Below are 27,649 nucleotides of genomic sequence, written 5' to 3'. Positions count from 1 at the left end.
CCCCCAGCCTTCCCGGGCCGCAGCAGTTAGCTCGGTGCCCCGCCGCCCTGGTTCCCTGCCAATCACGCCGGGCAGCCTCTAGGCCCGCCCCCAGCGCCCGCGGGGCTGGCGCGGCCGGGCTGTGCGAGGATGGAGCCTGCGGGCGGCGGCTTCTCCGAGGACCAGTTCCGGGAGGCCTGCGCGGAGCTCCGGCGGCCGGCGCTGCCCGGGGCCAGCTGGGAGCTGCTGCTGGAGGCCCTGGGCATCAGCATCTACGGGCTGCTGGACCAGGTAGCGGCTGGCCCGCCAGGACCGGGCCCCGGGAGGTGCGGGGCTGCGACCGCGGAAGTCGGGGCCTGAGCGGGTCACGCGGAGCTGGGAGGAGCGAGCGCGGGGCAGAGCCTCCTACCGACCTTACCCCCTGCCGTTGGGAGCTCCTGGGATTCAGCTTCAGCTCTGAGCCCCCGGTGGCAGTGGTTTGTTGGCAGTTAGGGATAGGGTTAAAACTTGGCCCAATGCCCTTGCCTGCAAGGGACGTGCATCCCCCTCCCGGTGGCTGCCACTTGTGTGTGTGTGTGTGTGTGTGTGTTGGCGGCGTGGGGAGGACCTCAGGGTTTGCATACAGGTGGAAAGGAGACTGGACTTTTCAGAGACTGGGGGTGCAGGATGATAGCGTGAGTGTGGAGTGGTGTGCCCGAGAAGGGAGCTACTATCATCTCAGGCTCGGGCTTCTTTTCCAGGCTGCCCCCTTTGTAAGGTGCACTTACTAATTTAGTCCAGAGCTTTAGGCAGAAAGATAACCAACTCCATTCCAACCCCCCCCCAACCGCCCCCCCCCCGTCCCCCGTCCTCTAAGTTATTAGCAAGTCTCCAGGTGCTTCTGGAACCAGGTAGCTACCCAAGTGGACGGATTGCGTTGCCCCTGAGGTCTGTCATCATCTATACTGTGTGATAGCAGCTGCATGGCACACAGGTTGAAAGGTCACAGTAAGTGAAATCGGTTTCCTGGCAGAGGACCAGAGTATTACATGTAGAGTAGGGAGGCACTCACAACCTGTGTGTGGCAGGGCCCCTGGGTGTGACAAGATGAACAGGAAGCTCACAGCCCAGAAGAGGCAGAAATAATTTCTGAGTGAGGTTTCAAATGTTGTCTCTGTGCAAGAATGGACATTATTTCAGACAAAATCCTTTATTCTTCTGACTGTTCCATTTTTCCTTACCAGCCACATCCAGGCGTTTGCCAAGTTTTGTCAGTTGGTTGTTACTTTGGGTGCCACCTCTCACCTAGAATTGCAGTGACCTCTTTAACTGGCCTCCTGGCCTTCCACCTCTCTGAGCCCTTCCTTTCTACATGTTGCAGTCTGATCAAACACCTGAACGGGAGGCTTTGGTCTTATCCCTCTCCTTTCAGTGGCACTGTCGGTTGCAGATTAATGCTAAGAATAACTAGTGTCAGGGCACACACATTGCATGCCTTATATGCCAGGCACTGTTCAAGTGCTTCCCAGGCAGTGATTTACTCAACCCTTATGCCCTTATGCCAGTCTTGTTTTTTATATTTTTATTTTATTTAAATTCAAGAATAAACAAACAAAGAACTAAATAAATAAATTCAAGTTGGTAACACATAGTGTAGTATTGGTTTCAGGAGTAGTGCTTCATCACTCATACAGCACCCAGTGCACTTCCCAAGTGCCCTCCTTAATACCAGTCAGTCATTAACCCCATCTCCCCACCCACTTCCCCTTTAGCAAACTTCAGTTTGTTCTCTCAATTATAGCATCTCTTATGGTTTGCCTCCCTCTGTTTTTATCTTATTTTTCCTTCCTTACCCTTTGTTCATCTGTCTTGTGTCTTAAATTCTACATGAGTGAAATCATGATATAGGTCTTTCTCTGACTTATTTTGCTTAGCATAATACCCTCTAGTTCCATCCACATTATTGCAAATGGCAAGATTTCATTCTTTTTGATGCCTGAGTAATAGTCTGTGGTGTGCACACACACACCACATCTTTTTTGTCCATTCATCAGTCAATGGACATTTGGACTCTTTCCATATTTTGGCTATTGTGGATTATGCTGCTAGGAATATGGGGCTGCATGTGCCCCTTCCAGTCCGCACTTTTTTATCCTTCGGGTAAATATCTAGTAGTCTCATGTCAGTCTTAACATAAGATACTGTAATTATCATCTTTTTACCTATACGAAAGTGAGTATGGGGAAAGGTTAAGTTGATTGCTGAAGGTTTGAATTGGGTTCAGAGCTCCCCTGTGCTCTTCCAGACCTGTGCCAGCAGTAGGCTCCTGCATTCCCTCTCTGAAGGAAGGCAGATGCTGCTGGGCAGGCTACAGATGTTTCCCAACTTATGGTTGGTTTATATCCTGATAACCCCATTATAAGTTGAAAATATCATAAGTCACAAATGCCTTTAATACACCTCACCTACTGAACGTCATAGCTTAGCCTCCCTGATCTTCACTGCGCTCAGAATGGTTTCATCAGCTGACAGTTGGGCAAAATCATCTAACACTAAGTGCGTTTAATACTAACATGTTGAACATCATGTAATTTATTGGGTGGTGTACTGAAAATGAAAAAGAGAATGATCATTTGGGTGCAGAATAGTAATAAGTGTATCAGTTATTTGCCCTGTGGCTCCCTGCCCTGCCCAGCATCAGGGGAACGTACTGTGCCATGTATCACCAGCCCAGGAAAGATCAAAATTCAAAGTACAGTTTCTACTGAATACCTGTTGATTTTGTGCCTTTGTAAGGTTGAAAAATTATAAGTTGTATTGTCATAAGTTGTTTACCCTGTGTGCTGAACTGGTTTGGTCCCAACTTCCATTTCTAGCTTTATCTCCCACGACTCCTCTGCGTACCCCCTGTCCTGTCCTCTAGCCAAGCCGGACCACTCTACCCTGTACCTCTCCAGTGGGCCTGTGCTTTTGTGCTCTGTGCCTGTGAGCTGAGACAGTGACTGGCTTTGTACTGAGTATTGTTTCCATCGTGTAGTGTTATGTAGCAGGCCCATTTCCCTCTGCTGGGGAGGACATGAGTGGTCTTCAGAATAGTTTCCACCCGTACTAACCACACTATTGTCTTATTTCAACCTGTCGTAGGGAGGAAGGCAGTCATGGTACACTGATGTAAATTACAGGTGCTCCCAGATAACCTCTCTAAGTTTAAAGGGCCATGGGATTCCAGTAGGTGTACCCTTGAGCCTCAGCAGCTAGGAGCAGGACCACCCATAGCCCCTTTGACGTTCATCTGTATTAAAATGTCAAGAGGCCCTATTGGGTCAGGGTATGAACCCTTTCTTAGAACTCTTATTGGGTTCTAGCTTTTTCCAGCTTTATTTCCAGCATTATTTGTTGAAGCCCCATTTTCTTTCCAGGTTGACTCCCATGTTTTACCTTCCTCCTGGAAGGGAGGTCCCTCGAATTTCTAGTTAGTAAATCTTTTCATCTGAATACCACACCTTATCAAAAGTGAACTCACCTTGTCCCACTCTCTGAGTAGACCTGCACCTATCTGCCCCAAAGCCCTTGATCTGTTTTGTGGGCCAGTGGTGTTCAATTCACCCTGCATATGACCGTTATGTATCTTTTCTTCCACGCTCCCAAACCCTTTACCCACGAGTGCATATGGCCTTGGGTCCCCAGGTCCCCAACTGAGGGTCAGACCAGAAGACAATGGCCCCTCTGAAATTGTTCATCTTGATAATCTACCTGACCATTGCTGCAGGTGAGTCTAGGTGAGGTGTCTTTTTGCAGTCTTTGCTTTCTGGCTTTTGAAACTCCAACAACTGGTGTAATCAGAGTGGACCCTTTCCTGTTGAAGGGCCACTGGGAGGTCCCATTGATCCACGTAACTTTCTTTTTTTTTTTTTTTTTTTATGATAGTCACACAGAGAGAGAGAGAGGCAGAGACACAGGCAGAGGGAGAAGCAGGCTCCATGCACCGGGAGCCCGACGTGGGACTTGATCCCAGGTCTCCAGGATCACTCCCTGGGCCAAAGGCAGGCACTAAACTGCTGCGCCACCCAGGGATCCCTCCACGTAACTTTCAAAGGTGCTGCATTAAGGCTTTTGCCTTAAGCCTATCAACATCTGCTTCATTCATCCTATTTCTTAATACCATGTAAAGATTTCCTCTCTATTGAGATGAGTCCCCACCTCTGTCTGATTTTTCTTAGCATCTGTAAGACCCACAAGGGAAACTGGGACAGGTTATTTGGTAAGTCTTCTTGGATTGCTTGAACTTTGCAGCAGTAAGTTTACATGTAGTGCCCCTATGAAAGGGACCCTCTTTTTTTTTTTTTTTTTTTGGAAAGATTTTATTTATTTATTCATGACACAGAGAGGTAGAGACATAGACAGAAGGAGAAGGAGGCTCCCTGAGGGGATCCCAATGCGGACTCAATCTCAGGACCCTGGGATCATGACCTGAGCCAAAGGCAGATGCTCAGCCACTGAGCCACCCAGGCATCCAGAAAGGTATCCTCTATTAGAGTCTTTACCATGACTTGGGTAAGGAGCATATTTTCTAGGTGAATATCCCTATCATGATAAAGCCAGTCCAAGATCTGGATTGTATACAGTGATTTATGTTGGTCCATCACGAGCTCTGATGATGATCTATTATTACATGTTTTGAAAAGATTGAAGTAAGTATAGAGGCATTGGAGTTCTCTACTGTAACAAATTATATTTTAAATTTGAAAAATATTTTCAACTTTTTTTTTAGTAGATAAATAATCCTGAATCATGTTCTTGGACAGATTGCCACAGTATTTTGATACTTTTTCATTTCCTTTTTCCTATTAAATCACAGAATTTTTGGACTTTGAAAGTTTTTCTGAAACCATCCTGGCCAATACCATTATCTTTTCTGTTCACTTCTTCTTTCTATTCCCTTTGCCTGCTCTGTTTCCATTCTCTCTTTTTCCTTTGAAGGTAGTAATGTTAATAACTTACCTTTACATGGTGATTTAACTTACAAAATGCTGTCCAATATCAGTTTCTTTTATGCCTGAAAACTAGTATGGAAGATGGGTAGGGACAAGATTATTTTCCTATTTTTCAGATGGAACTATGACCCAGACTTGTGAAGTGAGCCACACAAAACCTCATAACTAGTAACTAGACATGAACCAGCTTCGATAAGCTCAGCACCAAATATACAGCTTGCTTCAAGGCAAGAACTACTTTCTCTTTCTGGAGAGTAAGGAAAACTAGCCCAGAGCTGCCACTGGTATGGCGAGAACTTGGATTTTGGAGGCACATAGTCCTGGATTAAAATCTCCATTCTGTCCACTGTCATTCATTTTTTCATCCAGGGAATATTCATCAAATGCCTCCCATGTGCTGTCACCCTCACAGGCACTCGGGATAAGCCGTGAACAGGAAGATGCACCTACTGTTTCAAAAGTGAATGAGTTCTTGAAGAATGAATGACATTCCCTGATGAGAATAAATCCATAGTATATAATGAGATGTTGGGTGAAAAATGCTCTGAAGAAAGTAAAGTGGGATGAAGGGATAGAGAAAGGGTATGGCAGTGGTGGCCAGGGGTGATGTGGTATGTTTTAGATACGGGAAGCTGCAGAGATAACATTTGAGCGGAGATAGAATTGAAGTGCAAGGTGGCATCATGCAAGTTTCTGGAGGAGGAATGTACCAGAGAGGATTTTCAAAGCTCATGCACGTTAGAATCACCTGGGGATCTGTAAAGACAGGACAAGATATGACCAGGCCCTACCCAGAATCTCAATTTTAATCAATCTGGAGATGTGTTTGGGTAGTCCTTTTGAAAAATCCTCCTTCATTTAGGGGTTGATCTGTTTTCTCTACTTTTGTGTATGTTTGAAATGCTTCATAATAAAATGATTAGTTGTTGGCCTTTTTGTTTTTAATGGTAAAGTTTCCCATGAGATTCAAAGGGACATGCTGGGTTTTAAATCATGGCAGTAGACAGAAGACTGATTGCTAAGTCCCTGAGCCAGGCTGAGCTTGCCTTATTTCCAGGAAGAGCCAGCATACAGGATTGGGGTAAAGCTAGGGTTGGAGAGTAGCCAGGGGCCAGGCCCCACTCATTAGCAGGGTGGTACAGTTACTTTTTTTTTTTAAATGAAATCTCAGCTTCTTTTGAAGGACAGTATTTTTTTTTATACATTTATTTTTTATTGGTGTTCAATTTGCCAACATATAGAAAAACACCCAATGCTCATCCCGTCAAGTGCCCACCTCAGTGCCCGTCACCCAGTCATCCCCACCCCCTGCCCACCTCCCCTTCCACCACCCCTAGTTTGTTTCCCAGAGTTAGGAGTCTTCCATGTTCTGTCTCCCTTTCTGGTATTTCCCACTCATTTTTTCGAAGGATGATAATTACCTTTCAGGATGATATTGACCTCTCAACAATCATCAAATGAAATGATATATGGCAGTGTGGTACTCAAACTTAAGTATGCATCAGAGTCACCCACAGGGCCTATTAAAATTCAGAATCAAGACCCCACTTTCAGTTTCTGATTCAGTGGATTGGTGTGGGGCAAGAAAGTTTGCCTTATATTTCTTTTTTTCTTCTTTAGTTTGCATTTTATTTCTAACCGGTTACCATGTGATACTGAGGTTACCAGTCCAGGGACTGTGAATATCACCAATGTTTGGGGAGCATCCAGCATGGTGCTAGGGGATGAAGGAAGGGCAGGGGTTTTGACGTTGAGAGGAGAGGAGTACCCTAGAGAAGCAGTAGAAACTGAAGGTAAGAGTGAGAAAAAAAGAATATTGTAAGACAAAAGAAATGACCACTTGAAGACTCCTACGGATTTTTAACTTAGTGGCCACTTGGGAGTGAGTATTAACTTCTGAGCTGCACTAAAACGCCCCTGGTAGAGAAGGGCCACGGGTCCCTTACAAAAGCATTTCAAGTGATCTACAGTCAGGTCTTGTTGGAGCTCTGGGCTGTGTTACTATGCCAATAGACCCTGTGGCATGCCAATAGACATTATGAAACCAGCCTGCAGAGCTTCCCATCCTCAATTTAGACCAAGTAAATCGTAGTCTCAGATGATCTGGTTAATGGATAGACTTCTTAACATATTTAAATCTGAATGTCTGGCACAGGGTGAAGGAACTGCCTGTTTTGTGCCTTTTGACCTTTAATAGGGTCTTCCAATCAAAGAGTTTGGTGAGGAGCAGACAGTTCTTTTCCAGGGACTGTTCTTTTCAGTGCTGTGCACCTACTGAACTATCAAAAGCCTGGCATTCTTAGGAAAATTCTTTTTAGCCAGGCTGGGCTAAGAGAAAGTTTGGCCTTTAGGAGGGAACCACAAATTTAACTCCCACAAGAATAGATGTACCTCAATGCATGAAAAGTTTCCAGTACCACCCCCACAGGTGAGATCATAATCCAATTTCATCATGAATGCCATCATATCCAGATACAGGACTGTTCTGCCCCCTTCTCTCATCCTTCTGCCTCTCTGCTGAGGGAGGGGTAGTTACCAACATGAGTGATAGAACAATTATTGAACCTGGGGCACTTATCAAGCCATGTTTTACTAGTGGTCAGGGCTACTACATCTGAATCCTGAGCACCCATGTATGGCACCCTTCTACCTTCTACAGACAGAGGCCAGCTCTTATGCTGTCTAGCTCATGCTCTCTGTTGCTCCTTTTCCATCTTCCTGAGCACACAACTGGATGGATACATTAGAGCCTCAGGTCTTCTCCTCCTCTCTTCTCTCTCAGGATATGCATGTGTTGTGAGGCTGGATGGAATGTTGGTTCCAAGAATTAAGTTGGGGTGAATGAGGTGAGAGGGGTGAGTAGGAGTCTCCACTTCTGTCTCTAGGTATAGCCATGCTTCATGCCCTCACTCTGTCTCTACTGAATTCCTACATGGGGATCATGGGAGGTGACTATTAATAAAGCAAAACCCCAGTTTTCATTGGGCTAGGGGGCCCTTTGAGAGGATAAATGACTTGTCAGCAAGGATTGGGCATTTGAGATTCTTGGATACAATACCATAACATTACCAGGGTGAACCAGGGGCTGCACTTGGAACAATGCTGAATGGAATATGGGTCCTGCGTGGTCTTCCAACCTGCTGTTGGCATCAGTGCCTACCACCTCTGTGTGGAAAGAGAATTCTAGTGGACCCTCCAATGGGAATAGTGTGTTACTTCCCAAACTCACTGTCCACTGACATTATTTTGTGAGGCTGTTTCATCCTTCAAATGAATATATTCTTGTAAGAAAAGGAGAATCTGTGCAACTATGAATCTTTGAATGTTAGCTTGGTCCTTTTAATGTGCATTTAAGACCCAGAAAAGCTTAGAGATAGACCTAACAACCTCATCTTGCCATTTACTTTAGGAAAGACACCTTTCTATAGCTACCTTTGGGTTAATGGAAAGAAAACTGCAAAATATTTGTTCATGTACTCATTCACGCAGTCTGTAGGACTTATCGTGTGCCTGTCACTATGTAAGCCCTGGTGATACCTAATGAATAAGACAGGGTTCATACCTTTGAGAAGCTTTAAGACAATAAAACAGCCCTTTTTATGTTATGTAGATCTTCCTGGCCTATATCATTTTTTTCTCTGTTTGAACATCTTTTAACATTTCTTCCAGAGCTTAGGTCTCTGCTGATGAATTTCTTCAGTTTTTATTTGCCTGAAAAACTATTATTTCTCCTTCCCTTTTGAAGGACAGTTCCACTGGATATGGAATTCCTGGTTGGTGGCTTTTTTTTTCAACATATTATATATTTTACTCCACTCTCTCTTCTTATGAATTGTTTCTAATGAGATGCCTGGTGTAATCCACATATGTTACTCTAGAGGTCGATTGTCTCTTTTTCTTTTCTGAGTTTGAATAGGATACATTTAAGGCTTTTGGTATTTATCTGGTATGGTGTGCTTCAGATTGGCAGACTTACTTTGAAGGGTGGTCTGAAGGGCCCCTGGATGGCTTAGTGATTGAGTGTCTGTCTTTGGCTCAGGTCGTGATCCCAGGGCTTTGGGATCAAGTCCCGTATCAGGCTTCCTGCAGGGAACCTGCTTCTCCCTTTGCCTATGTTTCTGCTTCTCTCTCTCTGTGTCTTTCATAAATAAATAAATAAAATCTTTAAAAACAAAATGAAGGGTGGTCTGAGCCTATATGGTACACACTACGTGACTGAAGAAGGGATATAAATATGAATCCCATGACACAAAGCTTCCTCTCTCATGTGTCATTGCAATAAGTTTCTGTAGCAATTCAGAATTGCCCTAAGTGGTATGTTTTGGAAGTGGTGGTGGCAGTGGTCTCAAGCGGGAATCACCAGACTGTTTCTCTAAAGGGCCAACTAGTAAATATTTGACTCTTTGTGGGCCAAGTTTCAAAATGGAAGATACTATGTGGTGCTTATAGAACCACTTAGAAAAGTAAAAACAATCCTTAGCCTATGGACTGTTCAAAGATAACCAGCATGACAAATTTGGCGACTCCCAGTCTAAAGTATCTTTTTGATGCCTAGCTGCTCTGTGATTTTAGGACTTTTGAGCCTGAGACCCTAGCTGGGTTTTCTGTTTCCTCATCTACAAACTGGAGATAATTCCTGTCCTGACAAATTTGCATGAGGATCCAATGAGAGGATACATTTTGAAGCACTCAGTAAAGAAAATGGTTTTTGTTGTGAGCCATAGTAGAGTATATATATCCCATCCAGTATACCCACGAGGGGCCTGGTTTCTACCTGTTGTCCTGGTGAAAATTCTTATCACATCCCTTTCACTCTCAAAAGTATTCTGGCTGGAATGATAAATTATATGCTTACCCCACCATAACTATATGCACTTCAACAGGTTATCATTTATCCAATGATATGTTTGGAGAGGTCAGCGACATTTTGGAGGCAGGCCACAGATTACTGGCTTCAAGGCCAGGTTCTGTGATTATGAGCTGGGTGACTTTAGGTGAGTTTCACAACCTATTTTTTTATTTTAACTGCTTTATTGACGTAGCATTCGCATAGCATAAAATTTGCTCATCATAGGTGTATTGTTAAATGAATTTTAGTAAATTTATGGAGCTGTGCAACTTCATGCAGTCTAGTTTTGAAACATCGGTGATACACCCAAAAGAAACTTCTTGGCCATTTAGAGACATCCCCTGTTCACATTCCCAGTCCCAGACATCCACAAATCTGCTTCCTGTCTTTGCAGACTTGCCTTTTCCAGAGATTCCTCAGAACTACTTTAAGGCTGTTTCCTTGTCTGAAAGATGGGTTCACCAGTGCTCTATACATCATATTACCATTGCGTGGATTATGTGTAGGAGTAAGCCAATATCACCCCAGTGTCTGGTATTCAGTAAGCACTCAGCAAGTATTAACTATCATCATTATTTTATCTAGCTATCTGTAATCATTAGGCATTAAACCTGCCAGGTTTTCTGTGAGTGATCTAAATATTAGATTAGATTTTGAACTGCCTTTTCTCATACCATCTTGGTACCACCCTTCCCAGTGGCAGCTGTAGCTTTGATTCCTGTCATTACAATTGATGCTCTTGGGTGAAAGATGCTTACACTTCATACCATTGGAGTCTGTCACTTGCCACAGAGTTGCTGGAGTTGGTCAGATTCTCTAGTCATAGATTCAGGAGGCTTCCTCTCCCCCCTGAGAAATAGGAATGAGCTCTTCTGTGAGAGGCTAAGAAAATTCAGCACACACTCAGCATTTGTAGGAATAAACAAATCCGATTCATTGCCTACGGGACTCAGGCAAGTAATTTAGCCTGTGTGAGCATCATTTCTTCCCATAAAAATGGAGGTAACACTAACATCCCCATCTCTATCACAGGGCTGTGTTAACAAGATTACGTGAGATAATGAACATAAAACTGGAAGCTGAACAATTACTAGTATTAGTAAAGTAATTTATAGCAGGTCAAAGTGATTGGAAAATTTCGAGTACCGAATATACATCTGTTGCAGTGACCACCACCAGATCACCAAGGGAAGCCTGTTTTAAGCTGAAAAGTCCAGAATAGGTCTACATCTGATTTCTTCTGGAGGCCAAGGATACAGTGGGTCCTAGCAAGTTTATAAGTTTTTGTAATACAATTTATGATGATTTTTGGTAATTATAATTTTTTCTGACTTGGGGAAGGAGGTAGCACTTTCTGTAACAGAATACATGGAGTTGTAAATATGCAAAATTAAATATACTTCCATTTAACGTGGCTATTATCTCTTACCTCTCTTCCCTGACAGTGCATTTTAGCAATGCTTCTGCACTTCTCTACTGGTTTAATGCATTTACTTGCTCCTAAGTCTTACCGGCACTCTTCTGGCAGTCTGCTATTCTACTTTTGAGTAAGAGTGCCAAATAAAAACAAGTCTGGACTTAGTAAGGAGAGACTTTTATTCAAAAGGAATATTGCAGAGTGAGGGGGGAGATTATTGTGATAAGGGGAACACTTGGACCATAAGATCTGTGAGTGTCTCAGGAATTAGGCAAAAAAGAGTTTTTCTTTTTTAGAGACAAGTAAACAAGGCGAGAGACAGTATGGGCAATTGAGATGAAAGGTGGCATGACTGGATAGTAGGTCAGAGAATATTTTACCCTGAGGCCAGTGTGTTTTCAGGAGGGGCTGGATGGTGGCTCAGGCCAATGGTGGGCCAACGTTTAGGGGCCTGAAAGTAGGAGAGAAGCTCAATCAGTTTGGTTTACAAGCATTTTGTTGCAGTTGATCTGTGGGACAAGTCATGCAGCTGATCATTTATGAGGCACTGAAAGGGAAATTCGGAGGGTCTGTGTCTTTGTCACAGATAAACAAGGGCAGCATTTGTGAGTCTTAACTCTAAGTCACATGGGGAATGGTGGTTCTTTGCAAGAATCTCTTTTCTAGAGCACAAAGGAGAAGGGAGTTTTTGAATTTTCACTGTTTTCCCAGCTCATAGGACTCAAGTAAAATCACTGTTGGGAATGATTAAGTATCAATTAAGATTGCTTTTAGGGACAAGTAATAGGAAACTGTACTAACTTGGGAATGATTAAGTATCAATTAAGATTGCTTTTAGGGACAAGTAATAGGAAACTGTACTAACAGTGACTCAAAGACAAGTTTATTTTTCTCACTTAACAAGTAGGGCAGAGGTCAGTAGTTGCTGGCAGAGGTATAGCAGATTAATGAATGATGCCGGTAAAAGGCTTGGGTCTTTTTACTCTTTCTCCTCATGTTTATCATAAAATAGCTGCTGCAGCTCCAAACATCCATATTCAAACTGCCTAGGAGACCAGCAAAGTTCACTGTGTACATTGCTACAGAGGTTCTCTTAGCAAGAAAGAAGGTACTGTATGCTATACCAAATCTTTGTTTCTCCTGGTCATTGTATTCTATACAAGATATTTACTCATTCTCTACTACTGATAATTTTTTACTTTATTTTCAAGTGGAGCTTTAGAAAAGTACACACCATGTTTTACAGCATATAAAGAAATGGAGACATTGTTAGAAATAGTTTTCTGGAGGAGCTTTAGGGAAGCCAATCCCCTCTTGAGCCAATCACCACCTATTTAGAATCATCTATTGAAGTACTAGTAATTTTAGAAACATATATACAGAGAGTTTATATTTCTGATTTTAAGGTGATCTCATACATCAGTAATAAAAACTTCTCCCAAATCAAGCTAAATTTCGTTCTTTTTCCTATCAAATAGTTTGTAGAAACATGGTACCCAATCTTGATGTGATGCTCCTGTGTTACTGGCAAGTGTATAAATTGGTACCAACTTCTTAAAGGCTCATATAAAGAAGCATATAGAACCTTAAAATGGTAATACCCTCTACCCTAAAATTTATCTCTTTTAAGGAAGCTTTCCTTTTTTTTTTTTTTTTATAAAGATTTATTTTTTTTTTTTTTCAGAGACAGAGAGAGAGAGAGAGAGAGAGAGAGGCAGAGACACAGGCAGAGGGAGAAGCAGGCTCCATGCAGAAGCCTGACGTGCAACTCGATCCCAGGTCTCCAGGATCACACCCCGGGCTGCTGGCGGCACCAAACTGCTGCGCCACTGGGGCTGGCCCTAAGGAAGCTTTCCTAATGAAAAATGAGAATTATAGAACTTGGTCCATATGAAATAATAGATTTTTCCAGCAATATTTATATTTTAAAAATAATGGAAATGTGTGACTTATGAGGAGAATGAAATTAGGTGTGATCTCTATATAGCTTGTTAAAAATAAGAATACAAGTTGTTTAAACCATATTATTCTTATTTAGTCACATGTAGAAGTATTTATGTATTTAAATATGTCAAATATTAAAATAAGTTCTTATGGATTATGGAGTTAATGTGCCATTTTTACTTTCCTTATTCTCTCTTTGGCACGTTCCAATTCTTATGAATATTATTTCTACAATTATAAAAATTCACTTTTTTTTTTTTAAAAGACAAAAATGTATGTTTGTGGAGATCCTTTTTAGTAAAAACTAATGGGTATAAAAGTGCCTTGATCCCAGAATTTGGGCAGGCTGTTGATGACTTGAACATTTTATTGATAGACGATGGATGTGTTACCAAGCATTTTGTTCCTCTGGAGTCTTGGCATTTTTCAGTTCTGCCATGAAGGGAGTGTTTGAAGGAAGTTGTAACAATAGTTCATTCTTCTGTATTCACGTAAATCACATCATTCTATTTTTCTCTTCCTAAGGGGGCTTTCTGTTTTTCTTTTCTGTGATATGTATAGGCCTGAGGTCACTAAGGGCAGTAACTAAATTCAGAAGGGAAAGGGAACCAGTTTAAGGAAACAGTTTGTCTTAATTTATCCAGATAACCAAAGTTACATCATGTAAGCTGAATCATTATCTCAATGCATAATTATCCCTCTTGCTCAGTCAGTGTTTACAGAAAATGGGGCCCCAATATGTTTGAACAAGGAACTAAGAGTCTCTCTTCCACAGTTGATTAGTAAATGAATGGGTATGTATAAACCCTCACTATCTTCCCATATGTGTGAGGGGAGGGGATACAAGGTAGATGTTTCTCCTGACAGTCTGCCCTTCCTTTGGGGTATCCACGGCACAGCTCGAGACGGGTTCAGATCTACTAGTTTGTCATTTGCTGGTTGGAAACCCTTGGTATAAAGTCACATACTTTTTAGCCCTGGAAGAACTTTATGAATTCAGTTTCAGTTTCATCTTCCATTTCTTACCAGGTGCTTTAACATACATATGAGATTCTTAAACTAAGATGTGTTTTTCTCTGGGTTATGCTCTGTGAGCAAGGAATCCCTTGCAGCCTCAAGGTCTCTAGAAAGTATCACCATGTTTACTTCTTGACTTCACATAAGTCCTTGGCATGGGGTTTAAAAGGATAACTTTATTTCATGTTTGATTAGCCAGTAACATTGCTTTAGCACATGATGAATGTGTCCTTCTAAAAGCATCATTTTTGTTTGTTTTGCTTTCGCATGGAAATTAAGTTAACAGCCTTTGGTTTAATCTTAATAAGAGAGAAGAAAATTAAAAAATCTTAATAAGAGAGAGTTTATGCAAGGAGAAAATCAGGAATTGCTAGTTACCATTATACAGAAAGTGAAATGTGTAGCATGGCCAACTCCAGCCCAGAACCCTCACAGAGGAGGATATGGCCTCACATGAAAAAACTGGAACTCTCTTATACTTTTGAATCTAGAAATGGTCTTTTTTCTGAGTAAAGGGGACTAATGTGATTTGAAGCTGCAGTTCCTTCCTTTATACACAAAGTCCTTAAAAAAGAAGTTGCTGTAAAATTCTGTCTTGGAATTGATACAATCTGTTGGTTTTCCTTATGCCCCATGGATATCTAAAATAGTAACCTGTCCCCCAAATTCTAGCTGCCTATATGACACTACCACTGAGATGTTTAATAAGCATCTCAAATCAAAAGTAGAACTCTTGATATCCCCACAGCACCCACATCACCTCTTCCAATGTTTCACTCTCTTGGAGCTCCCAATTACCTAGTTCTTCAAGCAGAGGTTCTAAGATGTAATTCTTTGCTTTCTCTTTACCCATAGGCAATCAGTCAGCATTTCCTGCTGACATTACTGCTAAATATATCCCTAAATCACTGAACTTCTCTCCATCACTACTGTCACTTCCTTGTTCAAATCCTCATCATCTCTTAGCTGGACCACTGCATTGGTCTTCAGGTCCATCTCCTTGTTCCTTTATGATCTGTTTTCTAAAAGGAGCAAGAATCATCTTTTTATTTATTATTCTCTCTTTTAAAGTCACTCATTGGGTTTCCTTAGTAGTTATAACAAAATCCTTATCCTTTACCCTGGGTTACAAAGCCCTTTCGAGTCTAGCTCCCACTATTTCTCTGACCTCAGCAACTACTACTCTCCCCCCATGAACAAGTCTCTGGACCCCATGACTTTCTGTTCTTCAAGCATGCAAGTTCATCAATCTGAGAACCTTACTCCTACCAGGAATGAGTTTTCCTTAATTTCCATGGCTGGCTCCTTCTAATATTAAGAATAAGATGTTATGATAAAGGTTATCCCTCATACAGGCCTTCCTGATTATATAGGAACCTTTCGCCTTCGAACCAGGCATCACTAATTACAAAATTTGCCTTATATATCTAAGTCAGATTACGTAGATAGCATTTATAGCCACTACCACCAATGTCTGTAAGTGAATATAAGACCCATGAGCGCAGCGCCTCATCTGCTTTTTCATCATTGTATCACCAAAACCACAGAGGAGGTAGTCTATAATGGTTTTACATGAATAGCTGTTTTTCATATGCTGTGTGATCCAGCTGTCCCTCAATTTTGACAATCAATACATTGTTTCTGCCTGTTCTGTTTTTATAGCAAACTGGACTTTATGAGTATAAGGTCTTTGGTGTTCTGGACAATTGTCTGCCGGATGTACTTGCAGATGTCTATATGGACTTAGACTACAGAAAACAGTGGGACCAATATGTTAAAGGTGAGTAACATCTATTATTTTTTAAAAATCATGAGGAAAGTAGAATCTACTGTCATTCTAGCCAATAGAAAGCATCAGGTTTAATCTCTACTATATTATGTTTTATTTTTAATTTTGTGTGGAAGTCATAAGTGCTGGGCTGAAACATGCCCTTGTGGTTCTCTGCATGCTTTTAGATTCCACTCTCCAATTTGCTCCAGGGGCCACTTTATTCTCAAGGTAAGTTTGTCATTATCCCATATATCTATCACAGAGGGTTTCCTGGAGCACATGGTGTCCAAGTTGCGTTTTGGAAGTTGAATCAAGTTTTACAAACATTAAGAATGGAAGACACAAAAAAACATAAGAATGCATATGGGTGAGAAGGTGGGAGGGTGAGGGGGTGAGTTGTTTGAGGCCATCTGAGCCCAGAAAACAGCATGAATAGAGCAAGGAAGGCATGAAATAGCATGGCATGTTCAAAAACTGAGCGATTTCGTTTTATTGGCTTGTCAGTGTAGCAGACTCTAGAGCTAGGGAGGGGGGTATGTCCAGATCCCTACAGCCCAGCCTAGCCACCAGGCTACAGTGCTTAGATTTTACCCTAAAAACAGTGGACAGCTATGAAAGGCATGAAATAGGTGATCCTCCTGTCACTTAGAACTGGGAGTGGCCTCTGCCACTCAGTCACAGTGCACTAGAACTGCAGAGCTAGCCAAGGCGCATGTAAACTCTGAAAGACTTTTGCTAGAGTCAGGACTCTTGGCTGCATACAGTAAGAAGTTAACAAACGCCAGTGTGAAGAAAAGGAAAAAGAGTTCATTGGTTCATGGCATTGAAACATCCAGGGGTTTCTGACTTCCAGGACAGCTGCATCTAATGCTTATTTTCTCCATCTTGACTCAGTTTTCTTCTGAGTTGACCTAATTCTGAGGCAGAATCTTATGTCATGGGGGGGCGGCCACCAGAAGATCCAGGCTTCTAGTCTAGCCATGTAAATAACCCCACAGGAACAGGAATGAGCATTCTACTTTCCTAGTCATGGCAGCAGGAGTCCCACAGTTTGCTGTCATGGCACCTTATGGATGTTTGTCATGGTTTGGTCTCTCAGTGTTTCTAAATGCCCTTTCTATCTAGGGTGAATTGTGATGCTCACCCATGCAAGGGAGAAGGTTCTCTGCCTCAGTCTCTTTAGCAGCCATAGTTCAGTGATGCAATATAGACGTCGCCAGTAAGACAACGTACAGCTTCAGTTTGAGAGAGAACACCATGAGCAAGCAGGCAGCATGCACAATCAGTTTTCTGGTGATGATAGGGCTAAGGTATCTGACTATGGGAGAGACAGTTGCAGAACCTCTGATGTTTGGTACGTGGCATCAGCCATTCACACTATAGTGTCTAGTCCAGTAGCAGCTTCTCTGTGGCAGCTTCCAGTAGTTTGGCTTCTTTGGAACAATTCTGAGGTTCTAAGTCTAACTCTGGTGCTTTTAGATACTCTTTTTTTTTTTTTTTTTTTTAGGATTTTAATTTAATTTTAGGGAGAGAGCGAGAGAGTGCATGATTGAGAGAGGATTAGGGAGGGAGGGAAAAGGAAGGGGAGAGAATCTCAAGCAGGTTCTGCACTGAGTGTGGATCCTAACAAGGGGCTTAGTCCCACGACTCCAAGATCAAGATGAAATCAAGAGTCAGACGCCCAAATGAGCTACACAGGTGCCCTGGTCCTTCTAGATATTCTGTGATATATCTGATATACCTGAGAGTCTTTACTCTCCACCATTTTTGGCCTGAATGTGTTAGAGACCTTGTCCAGATGCACCATCCCTGAACAAATTACTGAGGCCACGTCTTGCTCATTTTTGCCCACTCTGAAATCAGTGCTGAGTCAGTCGTGCTTAAACCACATAGTCAAGGAGCAGGAGAAGGATGATACCCTGAAGGAGAATTGAGATTGTTGGTCCAGGAAGGGGGAGGTGATGTTGAGCATGGAAAGGTAACATGTCCACTTCTTCCCTTACTCTCAAGGGCTATCTTTAGCCTCTCATGGCACCATGTGTTGGCAAGCTCTTTAATCCATAGTCTGCTTTTAATAGATTTTGTTTCTAAAGCTGAATTAAATAATACATTTTCCCTTACATTACATACATTAAATAATACATTAAGCATCTCCTCAAGGGGCTCTCGTGGTTACATCAGCAGCCTTGGCGTAGCTCCTTCTCTAAATGGTTAGTACGGAGGGTACTGCACAGCTCAGGAGGGTGTGCATGTCATTGAATTCCTTTGCTTTATCCAGCCAGACTCAGTTGCTCTTTGCACACAATAAAATGATGGAATATTAAGGAATTCTGGTCATTGTAGCTGTGGTAGGATGTAGGGAAACGAGGTAAGCAAGACCATTAAGGATAGCCACAGTTATGCCACTTCCTAGCTGTTTAGGCAGGACACTGCCCTCACTGGAACATTCATTTCCCAGCTGAACACACTAGACTGGGTGGTTGAGTCCCAGGCAAGCTGTAATAGGTCAAGAAATCCAGAGAGGTCTCAAAACATTTGGTACTCTAGTGACATCTGGTGGTTGCCCTGATTTAAAAACCTGAACATTTATTTTTGGAACCTGATTTTGTTTCATTGTGTTCTACTTGAGAATCTTGCTTGTGCTACACAATACACATGTTTTGTTGAGTTAGTTTATATTTCACCATGTTTTTATGTCTACTAGAGTGTGTCCTTGGGAACAAGCTTTCAACGTTAATAAATCTGTCTGATTTTTGTTTGTTTGTTTTTGGACTGTGCCTTATGAGCTAGTGGTTTATCATGTCCTTAGAGGTCATCAGACTGAGACTTCTTGTCAGTTGGTGGCCAGGAAGCTTCCAGATACATTAACTTCTTTTGTTCTCCATAGAACTCTATGAAAAGGAATGCAATGGAGAAACCGTGGTCTACTGGCAAGTGAAGTACCCTTTTCCCATGTCCAACCGAGACGTATCCTTTCTACTTTGCTTTCCTAGGAAGGGGTTAGAAATTTGAAGGACAGGCAGGGTGGGGGCAGGATGACTAACAGGTGAGACTTCCACTCCTTCACTCTCCTCTTCAATCACAGCACCTGAGTGTGTTATGCACTAAATTTCCATAGAAGATCCTGTCAAAAAATGGTCTTGTCAATGTAAAAAAACAAACAAACAAAAACTATTTGGAACCCACTGAATTGAATGCTCACCAGGGTCTTTCTATCTTTAATATTATATAAATCTGTATGTTCCTAAATAATTATTTTCTAGAAAGAGAAGGACATGTCACTGAGTTTTATGTATGTTGTTTGTGTGTGTTTTTGTGTCTAAGTCTATGTGCTTTCTATGGCCTGAAATAGATTATAAATTCCATAAGGGTTTATTTCTTGCTCACATACTGCTAGGTAGTTTGTACACATATGGTATGTGCTTCAACATATTGTGGATTACATAATCGCTTAGATTTTATATGGCTTTTCCTGACCCTTCCAGCAGCTGTGCAACGTAAGTACCATCATCCTTATTTCACAGTCAAGGAAACTGAGGCAAAGAGGAGTCCAGAACTTTGTTCTGGTTCACACAAGAGTGGCTGATAGGGGCAGGTTCAGGACCCAGGTCCTTCTATTCCAGAGAAGTTGACCTAGACCAGGACATGATCCCATCTCTCTGACCTCATGGTGACATTGTGGGGTACGTCCTAGGAGTAGACACTTGAGGTACTTGAACTTCTATTTAATTGGTTTTCCAATACCACGCAAGCACATAATGACTGATTCTATATGTATGTCTCTCCACTAGGGGTTAAATTTTTGAGAACAGAGAATAGTGTAGTGGAAAAGACCATTCATTTGGAGCCAGAGATCCGAGATTGAATGTGAGCTCATACTCTCATTTATTGTGTATCTTTGGAAAAGTCCCTTCACTTCTCTGGGCCTCAGTGAACTAGTGGTTCTCTGATCATAGGCTCTATGGCACACTGGACCTTCCAACCCTTTGAAGACCTCTGCCAAGTTTTAATCAACGTATCAGGTTGATTTTTCCTCAATGGAATGTCAGGTGATATCTATCACATGAGATGAGCAAGTTTTAGGAGACAGTGGGACAATTTCTGCTATGAGGAAAAAGTAAAAGGCTTGGGGGAGGAAAGCCAGAGCCAAAGCAACACAATTTCTCCACACCAAAACATTTAAGAACTTTACTTGTCAGTCCATAGAGCATGGGGACAGTAGCCCATCCTGCAGAGTGCCTGAATGATGGCTGGGACCCTTGTGGGTGCTGTAGAAACTCTGAGGTGGCATGGGGCTATGGTTGTTGCTGTTACAATGAGTATATTACCTTATACTTAGAGACTTTTTTGTTTGTTTAAGCTTTGAATTACTTCAGTGTGAAACCTAAAATTCTGTTGATGCCTGAGCAGCTGTGAAAGTCTAATTAGGTTTTGGAGGCAGATCTGGGTTTGCAGTCAGGTTCCAGTTGAGCTATGGGATCTTTGGCAAGTTCCTTTACTTCTGAGTCTCAAAATTGTCATCTGTAGGCTGGGGATAATGACTCCAAACTCACAGGGACCTTTTCAGGATCAAAAGTGATGCTATATGTAAGGCTCATGGGAAGGGCTTAAAAATTGGTAGCTTTCACTGTTTATTAGGATTACATTATCTTCCCTAGAATAGTACCTTAGACATAGTGAGTGTTCTGTGAGTGTTTACAGAGATGAAATGGCTTTGTTATTCTTGGTGGTTGACTAGTGTTAACCCAGAGTGAGGACATCTGGGTACTAAATATTCAGGTATTCATTACTCTTCCTCTGACCACTAGGTATAAGTAACATTGCTTGAAGATCCTACGTGCATAGGCGTCACTAACTAGCACTTTGGGGAGGACAGGACAGAGTGGAATGACCCCAGTGCTTATGGAGTACTTATTCTGCCCCAGTCTTTCTCCAGTGCTCTGAGCAAACCTGCCTGCTGGGCAACTTGATTCCCTTTTCCCACAGAGGGAAACCTAGCTTCAGAAAGGTTGAGTAACTAATGCAGAATCACACCGCTGATGAGCGATCCATCCTCTATCTCATAGTGCCTTCTCAGAGAAGGGAAGAGTCCTTTCGTTGTATAATTGAAAACGTCAAGGAATCATTCATATGTAGGTAATGCGTGCTGTCAGATGAGCATATCAAGTAGTACGGGGCACAATCTTGGTATGCACCCAGGGAGACAGGACAGGGAAGTGAAGGAACAGTATAAGGGGGCAAATGCCATGGGGGAGGAGTAGAATTATCTCACATTACTTCTGGCTTGCGGGATTTCATTCCACCCATCTGAAATGCTGGCATTGATATCATGCCTTGACTGGCAGTATAGTACATCTACATCCGGCAGCGACGAGACCTGGACTTGGACGGGAGGAAGATCCACGTGATCCTGGCTCAGAGCACCTCTGTGCCTCAGATTGCTGAGAGGTCTGGTGTGGTCCGGGTGAATCAGTACAAGCAGAGCCTGGCAATCGAGAGTGATGGCAAGAAGGGAAGCAAAGGTAAAGGCAGGGTCCATGATGACATACTGGGCAGGGCTACTCTATGAAGGCCATGCTGATTGTGTGGCTTGTAAAATACATGATGCTTATTACCTGAGGTCAGATAATGGGCATGGGTATAAAACAAACAAGAGAGCAAAACCTGGGGAGAGACTCAACCCCCAAACCTTACTTGAATGCATGATGGGTATTGAAATCTGACTCAACCCATTCTTGGCTCTTGCATTGTCCAGAGGAAATCAAACCAGAAGGTTTTGTAATCCAGTACAGGCTAGTACTTGAGATACATACATAGGGCCTTGGGCATAGGGGTGGGCAAGAGGGCTGGCAGGACTGACTCTGAGGATGAAGCTCCTGCCTGCCTTGAGTTCCAGCCCGCACAGAGAAAAGCTTAACAGAGCAGTGGCACACAGCCACTTGCTGTACTGGAATCAGTGTGGCCTTGACTTGCATGTGAGGCAAAATCTGAACCATAATTCTGATGCTTTTCAGATCTGTCACCTTGGACATGCCACCTAACTGCTCTGAGTCTCCATGTTGTCATTTATAAGTGGGCGTTTAATTTTACCAATTCCTTTGGACTGTTAAGATAATTAATGAAAAATAATTAAGTGAGAGACTATATCCAAGTATCTAACACTTGCCAGGCATTTAGTTAGTAGCAGCAAAATATGCCTGTGACTATGTTTTCATAAGTGTTCATATATATATATTCTGGGAGGCAAGGCAGAGGATGGAAGTACTCCAGAATCCTGTATTTCCTCCCTCCTTGCTTTCTGGACCTGAAGAAAGAAGGAGGCGAGGACGTTTGCAGAGTTTGTAGTGTCTTTCTAACATTTTTCCTTCTCTTGAATTGTCCTTTCTTTCCCCTCTAGTTTTCATGTATTACTTCGATAACCCGGGTGGCCAAATTCCGTCCTGGCTCATTAACTGGGTCGCCAAGGTGAGATCCCAGGAGGCAGATGGGGGGAGTGTGTTTGACAAATGTTGACTTAGCCCACAGGGCTGTCAGGCTGAGGAGATGCCATGTCTCAGGCCTAATGAGGCTCTTTTATGAAGCAGCTTGGTTGAGTGACTACAGTTAGGACTGAGGTTGCCAACACCCAGGATGTGGGGGCTGGGACAAAAGAAGAATCCTTAGCTGGAATGTCAGACACTGCTTGGTAGTAAGACCCTGACAGGATCAGTCTCTGGATCCTCCAGACAATAGCCTGATCCTTGTAGGAAAAATGGTGCCTTTGAGCCCTGCATCTGCTTATAGAGTAGGACGGGCCAGCCTGGCTCGAGAGACCACCAGACATGTCCAAGCCTGAAGTCTCCAGTTTTGTCACTGTTGTTTCTCTGTAAGGAGAGAGAACCACAGTGGTGGCCTGATTGTTAGAGACTGTCCTGCCAAAGAACCTCTCTATGGCTCTGAATGGCTCTATGAGAACCATTCACTGCTTTGTAGGAGTCCTGTATACTGGTGGGAGGTCTCGGCACATTCCCTGGGAGAGTGCAGAGTACACAGGTTTGGAGTCAAATACATATGACTTTGAATCCTGGCCCTGCTTCTGTCTGTATATTTTAGGGAAGCTGTTGATTTCTTCCCTTCTCAAAATGAGTATTACTGACCCTGAGGAGTAGTGGTAAATAATGCGGTGTCTGGGGAAAGCCTTGCACAGTGCAAGGCTAAGGAATAACATAGTCTGTCCTTTGCTCCACATCCTCACTGTGTCCTAATTGTGTAAAGAAGTCCTTTCTCTGATTCCTGGGTTAGAATCCCACAACCCAACCCAATCCCATTTCCTGTGTTTTTTCTTTTCAAAAAATAGTGTCTCAGAAGAATCTTTGGTTTTTACTAGCAAAGCCAAGATATACAACAGATCCGCTGCTATCTAGTCTCACCTGTGCCTTCGACCTTTTGACATTGTCTGTGGCCATTTCTGTAGAAATTGGACAGGGGCCTGGATATCATGGGTATCACAAAAACCATTTTGCTTACCTCTGTCCTATCCCAAGGAATCAAGAGTAATGTTAATGAGGACACAGAAGTGACAGTTCTCCTTTGCTTTGCAGAGTGGTGTTCCTAACTTCCTGAAAGATATGGGGAAAGCCTGTCAAAACTACCTCAAGAAAACCTAAGGAAGTCAATTGTGTGTCAATGGAATGGTTTCTCTGGGAATGCCACAGGCCACCGATGCTCAGCTTTCCTTTCACTCTGCCATCTTCAGAGAGCTGCATGCTCTCCTGCACATCATCCCTGAGTGTGTTTGCCTGACACCGGGCTTCCTTTCCCAGTCTCCCCACCCCAGGACTGGCTGCCTTCTTCCACTGTTGAATATAGGTCAAAATAGGGAAACTCTTGCTTGTTTATTTTTAAAAAGGGAAGTCCTCAGTAGAGAACACAGTCCTTCCATTGTGCCATTTCAGCGGGATGGGTGGGTGGAGGAACGACAACAATGCATTCCGGGGATCCCGCGCGCTGGCTCCTTCCCAGAATGTGACTTCTTGCAGCTCAGGAGGGGCTGCTGGGAGCCCCATCCCCTTCAGAGTGGAGTCTCAGGGCAACAAGACTGGATGATATGGACTGAAGTCCATTTACCTTATGCTTTGGTGTATTGATTTGGCTGCAGGGTGAGGTGATAATGCAGTAAGTCTCTCTCCCGTTCCTACTTGTGGAAGATCATGACCTGTTTTGATTTCAAACCATTCTGAAAAACAGTACAGTCCTAAGCACTTAATGTGATAACCACTTTTTTCTCATCATCCATGTCTAGATTTCTGTTTCCCACATGCCCCAGGGGAGAGGCTGCACATACCTTGCTTATTCTGCATTTTATTGGAAACTGAGGCATCACGATGGCTCTGGAAGTTAGCAAAAGGCAAGATGCTCTGCACACAGCACTGTGATAAAGTGTCCTTCTATGCAATAAAATGAATTACCTTCTAGAATGTTTAGAGATATTGAACAGATAGAGTTCACAGCCAAGGAAATATTAATTAGTGGACTGATCGACTCTCCACCTTTTCCTCAGGAATACAACCTAAGTTGCCTGCCTCTTCGACCACCAAAAGACTTCCAATTTCTTGTTTTCTCCTGAATTTTGGTAAGCCAGGATGATCTGTGGCTAAAGGCACAGCCTTCATGATCTCAGGGAAACATTTTAACCACAGTGTTATGGTACTGAACCTTGATTAGAGGTCATAGAAATTCAGGATGTGAAAACAGAAGCAGAGGATTTATTAAAATGGGAGATGTCAGACTGTATGTTTGCTCTCTGGGAAAATAGATTGATACCAATAAATACCGAGTGACTTACATTTGTCTTGTTTGCAGCTTTCTTCCTACCATGTTCCTTTTGTGAGGTTGAATCAGTTAGGTGTCAACATTTGCAAGGCACATCCAACCTGAGTAATGACCTGGAGTGTAAAAAAGGATTTTAGGTGCATTTATATGCAAGACCAGGTATAGAGTGGCCTCACGTTAGGGTTGATACAGGTGCTCAAACTGACATTAGAATTTGAGTATATTCTTTTTCAGGTTATCTTTGATGCTGGGCTGTGTCTGGTGACGGGATTACTTCTGACAGCAAAAGGTAGACCTGTACCTTTCCAGACTCATGCTGAGTCAAAGAAGAAAGCATTTCTTTCCAATAGATCCTACACCATCCTATGACTTTTCTCTCAACGATGTATCGGTCCCTTCCTCAGTCATTGTGGTCCTATGGATAGACTTAGGCAAATAAGTGAATACCTCATAAATTTACCATTAAAATATTATATTTTAACGATAATGTAGCTGGCAATTAATTTTAGATAAATGAAATCTAAATGTGTCGTGTAATAGAGGATCAAGTTAAAATTTAAGTATAGAGTCCTGGAGCCAAGCACTCACCATAAGGGGTGGAGGGAAACGACTTTTCCTCCATGTAAGATTCCTGGTAGCCAGCAGGAGACCCGCTGGGACACCCCACTCACCCCAGAGCCTGCGGATGGCATCCTGCGAGAACTAGCACAAGCCTCTGGAGCTAACATTTCTTACCAAAGGTAGGGCTCCCATTTTCGTCTGTGTGTGTGGTGCCTTGTTGAGAGAAAAGGGCAGGATTTCATGTTACCCCACTTTTCTAGATTCAGATGAGTAGGCAAAGAAAATGTTTGTAAGGATAGGGTCTTTGAATTGTGACTGGTGAAGGTGCTCTTGGGTGCTCCTGGGTGGTCAGTCCCTTCCCCTCCCAGGGATATCTTTGGCCTTCTTGGTTGTCTCATTCTGTGTCCTGAGAACATGGCTTGGCAACGGCCGGGTTGGCTCCCACAATATCGCTGTGCAGAAACGTAGGTGGTTCTCCGTTTCTGCCTGGCATCCTAGCGACTGTTTCCAACGTCAGGGAAGTTGCAAATGTCTTTCTTTTGGGAGTGGATCTTGGGGAGTGGGGTAGTATCTTTGCCCCTTGTCCCTATGGGGTTGCTCATTACTGCTGGGAATATTTACTGCCTGTCTGAGGCTGAAACTTGACAAGATACTCAAAAGGATTTCTTTTTTACTTATCTTCTTTCTTAAGAAGTTCTATGGTCAGACCTTGGCCAAAGTGGAAGCTGATATTCAGCGCCTGACAGGAAATTTGTCCTAGGCTTTCTCCCTAAGCTAAATGATACTGTGGACCCAAAAAAGAGAGACAAACATTCTGGACTTTTGTATAAGGATTCACTAAAACATTCCAAAGACACACAGCTCTGAATCTGGAACACAGGAATCTTTTGACTCTCACCTTAGTGAAGGTCCTTTCCCTGCTATGAAGATGCAAGCTGAGGATAAGGTAGTTGGATGGGAGGAGTGGTCTCCATATCTTTTGGGGTTGCAGCTCAATTCTTTGAGGAATTAGAAGCAGTTGTGCATATCTTATAAATTGAATGTTTAAAAGAACAGAAATGTGCTTCTGAAAACAATTCAGTCTATTTATGTGGCTTACCAGTCCCCAAACCTCCTTTCATCTGGAAGGCTTGCAGAGAGTGTATAAGATCTGGACTGAGGGAACAGGAGTTCTTCTCCATGGAACTTGGATTTGTCTCTGTGCCTATTGTGATGTAAGTATTTTAGGTAGCCTTTCCCAGGAACCAAGGTAATTCTTACAACGAAAGGAAAAAAGAAAAGGATTTTTTACACAATAGGTCTATGAAAAATCTCTAAAGTATCTTTCACAAACCTTAAAAGGTATCTGAGTAGGTAAATTTATTCCATCTGCCCGTAAGCACATTGGATCCTGGGACTCCAGGTTCAGGAACTGGGCAGAGAGCATAACCATCGGAACCACTTACACCACCCCTCATGACTAAAAATTTTAAATGAAAGCTGTGAGATCTGTTCAAACTGTTCGTATATTTAGGTATAGTAATATATGTATGCTCTAGATACATTGGGTTTTTTTTCCCCTACCTTTGATTGGTATTGCCAAATTTAGTTTTTTAAAACTTTTAATAAATTCCTATTAACATGCAGTGTAATATTAGTTTCAGGTATACAGTACAGTGATCCAACACTTCCACAGGACACCCAGTGCTCATCACAACCAGTGTGCTCTTCCATCCCCATCACCTAGTTCCCCCACACCTCACATCCCTCCTCATCTGATAACCATTAGTTTGTTCTCCATAGTTGAGTCTGTTTTTTAGCTTGCCTCTCTTTTTCTCCCCTCTGCTCAATTTGTTTCTTAAATTCCACATATGAGTGAAATACAGTATTTATCTTTCTCTGACTTATTTTGCATAGCATGATAAACTGTAGCCCTATCCATGTCGTTTCAAATGGGAAAATTTCATTTTTTATGGCTGAGTAATATTCCATTTAAAATATATACATCACATCTTCTTTATCCATTCATCAGTCGGGGACACTTGGGCTATTTCCATAATTTGGCGATTGTAGATAACGGTGCTACAAACATCAGGGTGCATGTATCCCTTTGGGTAATTACCTAGTAGTGTAATTGCTGGACTGTAGGGTGGTTGTATTTTTAACCTGTCAAGTTAATCGATGAAGTGTTCTATATACTGGCTAAAAGACAAATAAGCATTATATAAATATACTCTGATAAATACAGAAACTAACCCAAATATTTGGCAAGTTCACATGATCTAGGATAGTCCTCAGTAAATAAAAGCTAATTTAGGTTTATTGGTTTAATTGAAACAGGGAGATCT

The 27,649-nt window shown here is 42.5% G+C and overlaps 1 protein-coding gene and 1 long non-coding RNA gene across 7 annotated transcripts; one reads left to right on the top strand and one right to left on the bottom strand.

Annotated features, from left to right (window-relative positions):
* Positions 1 to 10: 10 nt before the first annotated feature.
* LOC140606473 (phosphatidylcholine transfer protein) lies at positions 11 to 24,775 on the top strand. Of its 2 annotated transcripts, none has more exons than XM_072779928.1 (6): positions 11 to 270; positions 15,842 to 15,959; positions 18,838 to 18,917; positions 21,301 to 21,472; positions 22,348 to 22,415; positions 23,531 to 24,775. In XM_072779928.1, exons 1-6 carry the CDS (start codon positions 130 to 132, stop codon positions 23,594 to 23,596), a joined length of 645 nt encoding a protein of 214 aa, XP_072636029.1. In that variant the 5' UTR covers positions 11 to 129; the 3' UTR covers positions 23,597 to 24,775. The 2 variants fall into 2 exon arrangements, with proteins under 2 accessions (XP_072636029.1, XP_072636030.1); XM_072779929.1 differs by lacking the exon at positions 11 to 270 and adding an exon at positions 411 to 531.
* LOC140606476 (uncharacterized) lies at positions 17,808 to 26,520 on the bottom strand. 5 transcript variants are annotated; one of them, XR_012008801.1, is made up of 6 exons: positions 26,221 to 26,520; positions 24,775 to 24,874; positions 24,274 to 24,319; positions 23,457 to 24,165; positions 21,228 to 21,435; positions 17,808 to 18,293 (listed from the first exon to the last, which is right to left on the bottom strand). It is a non-coding gene; the product is annotated as an uncharacterized lncRNA (long non-coding RNA). The 5 variants fall into 5 exon arrangements; XR_012008802.1 differs by lacking the exon at positions 17,808 to 18,293 and adding an exon at positions 25,063 to 25,187 and having other exon boundaries at positions 20,125 to 21,435; XR_012008803.1 differs by lacking the exon at positions 17,808 to 18,293 and adding an exon at positions 25,063 to 25,176 and having other exon boundaries at positions 20,125 to 21,435.
* Positions 26,521 to 27,649: the final 1,129 nt, after the last annotated feature.

Source organism: Canis lupus, chromosome 16 (assembly GCF_048164855.1).
Source record: "Canis lupus baileyi chromosome 16, mCanLup2.hap1, whole genome shotgun sequence".
In the NCBI taxonomy this organism is placed as follows: Eukaryota; Metazoa; Chordata; class Mammalia; order Carnivora; family Canidae; genus Canis; species Canis lupus.
This window is presented reverse-complemented; position numbering and strand designations above follow the sequence as displayed.